General features: G+C 64.4%; 1 protein-coding gene across 1 annotated transcript; it reads left to right on the plus strand.

Moving 5' to 3' along the window:
• Positions 1–1,615: 1,615 nt before the first annotated feature.
• On the plus strand, positions 1,616–5,156 carry LOC139042714 (paraneoplastic antigen Ma6E-like). The gene has a single exon (XM_070502627.1). The coding sequence runs from the start codon at positions 1,668–1,670 to the stop codon at positions 3,825–3,827; it is 2,160 nt and encodes a 719-aa protein (XP_070358728.1). The 5' UTR covers positions 1,616–1,667; the 3' UTR covers positions 3,828–5,156.
• Positions 5,157–6,322: the final 1,166 nt, after the last annotated feature.

A 6,322-nucleotide genomic window follows, 5' to 3' on the forward strand; every position in this document is an offset into this window, starting at 1 on the left:
CCATGCTCTGGGCAGCGGTGCGCTCTGGCTCGCTGGGGTGCTGGCTGTGGGGTGGGGGGTGGCTGGGGCAGGCTGGCAGCCCTGTATCTGTGGGGGTGGGGGGGCGGCGGGGGCAGGCTGGCAGCCCTGCATCTGTGGGTGGGTGGGGGGGTGGGGCCGGGGCCGGCTGGCAGCCCTGCATCTGTGGGGGGGGGGGTGGGGGCATGCTGGCAGCCCTGCATCTGTGGGGTGGGAGGCGGGAGGGCAGAGCTCCCACTGCCGGCACTAGGGGGAGCACTCCGGGCTTGGGGAGCTGGATGGGCAGGATAACGTCCAAGCACGTGGGGGCGCCCTGCTTCCCAGGGCTGGAGGGGAGCACTCCCAGCTGGGGGGGAGGGCGCTTTTCGGGTCGGGGGAGGATGCGCCCGGGCATGGGCAGGGGGATGGGCGGGAAGGTGGGGGGCCACTGGCTGAGGAGGGGTGCGGGAGAGGAGGGCCTGGCAGCATGGGTGCAGGTGCCACAGAGAGGGCGAGGCGCCGGGGAGGCAGTGGTCTGCGGGAGGCTGGTGCCCTGGGTGGTGGAGTGGGGGAGGGTCCGGGGAGGGGCTCTGCCCCCAGCAGCGGGTGTCTGAGAAGCTCCAGGTCGCCTCAGTGGAGGGTGCACAGAGATTGCCGCGGTGGAGGGCCAGGGCCTTGGCCTCCGCGGAAAGTAGAGGCCCTTCGCAGGGGTCACCGGGGGACGCCATACTTCGGGCCCTAGGAGCGTCTCCCTAAGTTTAAAAGGGTTGCGCTTTGACAGAATAAGTTGCCTGGTCGCCGGGGGATTTTATTTGACGTTAACAATGATTAACACGTCTCTAAAGATTTGCAAACCTGTAGGTGGAAGAAGCAATCAGAGGAAATCAGAGGAACTCAGGAAGCGTTTCAAACCGAGTGATAGAAAAATACAACTTCCCCAAAGTAGTGGGAGGCAGCGCAGGAAGCGATCGATCGGAGGAAGACAGACAGCTCTAAGTGTGCGCCGTAGAACAGGAGGAGGACACGGACTCGGGGCCCTGACGTCCCTTGAAGGAAGCTAGAAAGAGAAGAGCAGAGAGAGCCCAACGTGCCCTACGGAAGAGACCAGAGTGCCCAGAGGGGAGGTCAGTGAGAGAGAGCGGGGGAGAGGGAGGGACAGGGCGGGCCCTCCGCGGGCTCTGCTCAGGCAGCGTGGAACTGGGCCGGAGCCCAGCCTAGAGCGACCCCGAACAGAGAGAGGACAGGAGTCACCCTGCCGGGAAGGAAGGAAAGAGGGCTGTCACTGCAGGCCAGAGCACGTGGAAAAGAAGGAGGCAGGATCCTGGGGAAATTCATGCCCCAAATTGGAAAACGTGAGAGTCCTTGGGGAACAAGGCGACCCCCCCAGCCCCGAGGCTAGAGGAGGTAGAAAATGTGGGTAGCCTTCCATCTTGTGAAGCAACGTGGTTTATGATCGAAGAGGTCTCCTAAGATCCAACGACGAAGCCAGCAGGGAGAGGAGGCGCTCCAGGCCCCAGCGTGAGGGGCCCGGGGCTCTGGCTGGGGCGGTGGGGTGGGCTGTGTGGCACAGACACGCCTCTCTCCCCTTTGCACCCGCAGGCCGAGGCCCACACTGCGAGAGTCCGTGCACGCCCATCCAGTCCCTTCTGGCCGCCCTCAGGTCCTCAGTGATGGTGATGCCACTGGTGATGCTGCGGGACTGGTGCAGGTGGAGTGGCGCAAACGCACAGCGCTCCCTGCTCATCCTGGGCATCCCGGAGGACTGCGAGGACCGGGAATTCCAGGAGGCCGTGCGGGCTGCCCTGTGGCCCCTGGGCAGGTACCGAGTGCTGGGCAACGTCTTCAGAAAGGAGCTCGGGTTGAGGGTCGCTTTGGTGGAGTTCACTGAGTATTTAAATCGAAGTTTGGTCCCCCGACAGATACCAGGCAAGGGGGGACTCTGGGATGTGTTCTTCCTGCCCCAGGGCCCTGATTCTGAGTCACGGGATAGACCCAATTTCCCTGCACAGCCCCAGAGGCAAGCAGTGGCTGGCAGGGCAGGTGTGGCCAGAGCTGCAGGGGAGGAGGGAGCTGAGGGTGAGGCAGGAGCTGGAGAGGAAGCAGGAGCGTCAGATGAAGAGGGAGCTGCCGGGGACACAAGAGTTGCAGGCGTGGCAGGATCTGAGAGCATGGCAGGAGCTGCAGCTGAGGCAGAGGCTCCAGGTGAGGAAGGAGCTGCAGGTGTGTCTGAGGCAGGGGCCCCAGAGGAGGCAGGAACTGCCGGTGAGGCAGACACTGCAGGTGAGGATGGAGCTGAAGATGTGGCAGGAGCCCCAGGTGAGAGGGAAGCTGCCGGTGAGGAGGAAGTTGGAGATGTGGCAAGAGCTGCAGGTGAGGAAGAAGCCACAGGTGAGGAAGAAGCTGAGAGTGAGGAGGAAGCTGAGGGCGAGGCAGGAGCTGAAGAGGAAGCAGGATCCTCAGATGAAGAGGGAGCTGCAGGAGACACAGGAGTTGCAGGCATGGTGGCATCTGTGAGCGTGGCAGGAGCTGCAGGTGAGGCGGGAGCTGCAGTTGAGCAGGAAGTTGGAGATGTGGCAAGAGCTGTGGGTGAGGAAGAAGCCACAGGTGAGGCTGGAGGCCCGGGAGTCCCAGGTGAGGCAGGAGCCCCAAGTGAGGAAGAAGCCGCAGGTGAGGACAAAGCTGAGCGTGAGGAGGGAGCTGAGGGCGAGGCAGGAGCTGAAGAGGAAGCAGGAGCGTCAGATGAAGAGGGAGCCGCAGGGGACACGGGAGTTGCAGGCGTGGCAGGATCTGTGAGCATGGCAGGAGCTGCAGCTGAGGCGGAGGCTCCAGGTGACGAAGGAGCTGCAGGTGTGGCAAGAGCCATCCACGAGGCAGCAGCCCGGAGCCAGCACTGGCGGCAGACCTTGCAGCCTCTGCTCGATGCTATGGCCTACCGGGTACTGAGAAGGTTTTCTGGGGTGGAAGAGCCGGGCTGTGGAGAAGAGTCTTTTGAGAGCTGGCTGCACCATGCCAACGACACGCTGTACCTGTGGTGCCTCATGTCAGAGAGGGAGAGGAGGAGGAGACTGGTGGAGAGCTTGGGTGGCCCCGCGCTGGATCTCATGTGCGGCCTCCTGGAGGAAAATCCCGACACCCCTGCGCAGGACTGCCTGGCCGCGCTGGCCTGTGAAGATGCTGCCCGGACCCATGAAGATTGCCTCCCAGCCAATGAGGTCACCACTGAGGGCACCCCTGTCACTGCAGAAGAAAGCAAGCCTTCCCCACCCGAGGAAGATACCACCCTGGCTGCCCTTTCCAAGCAAGACACAGCCGACGCTGCCCCGGCACGTGAAGTGGCCGATGGGGCAGTTCCTGTCACAGTCGACCCTGGAGAGGCTGCTCCTGACCCCCATGATGCTGCCCAGGCCGCCTGGGCTCGTGAAGATGCTGCCCAGGCCGCCCTGGCCTGTGAAGACACCGCTGACGCTGCCCCGGCCCGTGAAGAGGCCGATGAGGCAGCTCCTGACACCCATGATGCTGCCGTGGCAGCCCCTGCCCCTGAGGAGACCACCGAGTCCTCTTCTGCCACTGGGGAAGGTGAAAATGTTCCTACTCGTGCGGGGCTAGGTCAGGCAGGACACTCGGGGGCCCCCGGGGGCCCCGCCCCTGCTCAAATGGTCAGTGCCTCTGGGGCGGGCCCAGGAGGTCCTGGCGGTAACCCGGAAGGCCTCGCCCAGGTGGGAGACCAGGAGGCCGAGCAGACCCCCAAGGAGGGGCTCATCCAGGAGGAGCCAGGAAACGAGGACGGGGCTGAGGAGATGAGCCGCCCCGAGTCCTCCTCGGGCAAGTAGGCTCAAAAGGCCCAGGGGCCTTCTCTCCTCCCAGGCAGCAGAGCCCTGGAGGCAGGGGGAGGCGAGGCCAGGGTAGCCGCCTCACCCCACATGGGGACCAGGCCGAGGGAGGGGCCCGTCCAGCCCAAACCAAGCCCCTGGCCCCTCACGATCCCCAAGGGGCCATGACCCGCACCGTCAGCCGTTCCAAGTGACCAAGATGACCATATGTTACCCCAAATGGGCAGGGGAGAGGTGTAGCCCCGCTCAAGGCAGCACCACACCGAGCCCAAGCCCCATCCCAAGCCCTGCCAACTCAGGCAGCCAGCCTGGTGGCTCCCCCGAGTGGCAGCCCCGGCCTGGGTGAGGGGCACCTGAGGACGTCTGCCACCACCTGCACGGGCCTGGGAGACGTTAGGAGGTCATCTCAAGGGTGCCAGCTGTCTGGGCCTCCCAACAAGGGGACCCCCGTTCACTGTCACCTGGGGCAGGCTTCTCCCTGTTCTGGGAAGCCCACTTGTATCTCTGTGGACCCTGTAGTTACCCACGTGTCAAGTAATCCACCCCCAAAACATACACACACACGTGCCATCATTTCTGTGCAGAGCCGTTAGGTGTGTGTGCTCCCGGGGTGGGGGTCCTGGCCTAGCAGGCAGCACCCTCTCGGCCCTGGCACGTGCTGTGAGCTTCAGTGCCAGCCCGGGCTCTGCTCACTCTCGTCCGGTGCCGTGAGCTCAACTCTGCCTTCTCGGTGGAGATGTAGGCCAACCGCTGCTTGTTCCTGTGGAGATGTGTGCTTATCTGAGCAGTGGCCCCCACCCCACCCCAGAGTCCCCGAACCCAGTCCCAGGAGATGCCTGGAAGGATGGACAGACGAGGGCGTGGCCGGCGCTCACCCCGGGACCTCGGGAAGGAAGAACTGGAGCAGGGACATGGAGGGGCTGCGGCAGGCTCCACTGGGACTGTGCTCTCATGTGCCAACCTGCTGTTACTTGTGGCTCAGTTTCCTGGGCTTGGTGTGGTGTCCCCCTGTTGTATTTTCCAGCGTCCTGTGACTGTCCTATGTGGCCCATAGGGCAGGGCCCCGCCCCAGAATGTCAGCCAGAGGGGGAGGGGGTGCCCTGGAGTGAGAAGACATTGCCAGTGTCCATCGTTCTGCCAAGAGGCTGACCGTGGGGCTCCCAGGAAGGGAGACTGTGGTGGGAGGGCCTCAGCATGGGGGGCAGCTGAGGCACCCCGGTAGAGACTGACTGTCCCCGAGACCTGTGGGCTGTAGCGGCCGTTAGAAGTTCCTCTCCGTGTTGTCATTCCCTTCTCTGCAATGGTTTCAGTAAGTGGTTCTCTTCAGTAAATTTCATTGATCGTTCCAGCTGCGTGTCGTCCGTCTCTGCTGTGGGCAACTGAGGCAAGGGTCTGCTGGGGGTGGGGGTGGGGGTGGGGGCAACAGTGGCCTGTCACCTGCATTGGGGTATGATCAGGACAGGGGCCAGGAGGGGCTGTGTCGTCCCCTGGGCTGGACGGAGCTGAGTGACAGGAACTTGTGGGCATGGGCAGTGGCTGGTTGGGTCCCCAGGAAACTCGGGGTGTCCCCAGAAATAAGTGGGCTAGACGTTGAAGGGAGGGGGAGGAACCACAGGCAGGATCCAGGGCTCCAGGATCCCTGGCACCGCTGTAGGGGCTCAGGGCACCCAGACGGGTCAGAGAGGTCACGTGTGCAATCCCAGAGACCAGCGGGCCACAGAAGGGCCCAGGCCTGAGGTCAGATGCCCCTGCCAGGAGCTGGGCCCAGGACTCTGGGCTGGGGGGTGGTTGCCCGCTCAGCCCACTCCTGCCGGCCGACAAGTGGCCAGCCTCTGTCTAGCCACCGAGGGACGTTTGGGGACCTGCCGGTGTTTCATGGCCGAGGGATGGAGGGCGGGCTGGGCGAGGGCTCCACAGCCCTCATGCCCTGGGTCGGGGGAGGAAAGGCAGGGAGAGCCACCCTCCACTCTTGAGTCCTGGGCAGGGCGGCCCCTCGAGGGGCCGGGGCACCGCCTTCCTGTCCCACTCCCCTCCCAGCCAACTCCTAGGGGCACCAGTCCTGTGTCCTGGGAGCGGGCAGGAGGCAGCGGGTGTGAGTGGGAGGCTGCAGGCAGGAGCTGGGGAGTGGCCCCTTCCTGCCCAGAGCAGGTGGACTCTGGGTCCCTGCAGCCCAGTGAGCCCTCGGTGCCACCTGAGGAGGGCACCCACCCAGGATGGAGGATGCTGCTGATCCTTGAGACCCTCTCTCTGCGCGCCGTGGCTGGAGGGGCAGTGCTCAGAGAGGGTGTCGTCAGGTGTCAGGAGCCAGGAGCCATCTGCCTCCACCTGCCTGGGCTCTGCCCTCACCTCAGGGGGCTGGGAGCCCACCACAAATTGAGGGCAGCCGGCCATCAGGCGCCGAGCTGATTCAGAGTCTTCGGGAGACGGAACGAAGGTGCGGAGAGGAGAGGGGACGGATGGTACCGTTGTCCCAGAAATGGTGAGGGGCCCTCGAG

Source organism: Equus asinus, chromosome X, assembly GCF_041296235.1.
Source record: "Equus asinus isolate D_3611 breed Donkey chromosome X, EquAss-T2T_v2, whole genome shotgun sequence".
Classification (NCBI taxonomy): domain Eukaryota; kingdom Metazoa; phylum Chordata; class Mammalia; order Perissodactyla; family Equidae; genus Equus; species Equus asinus.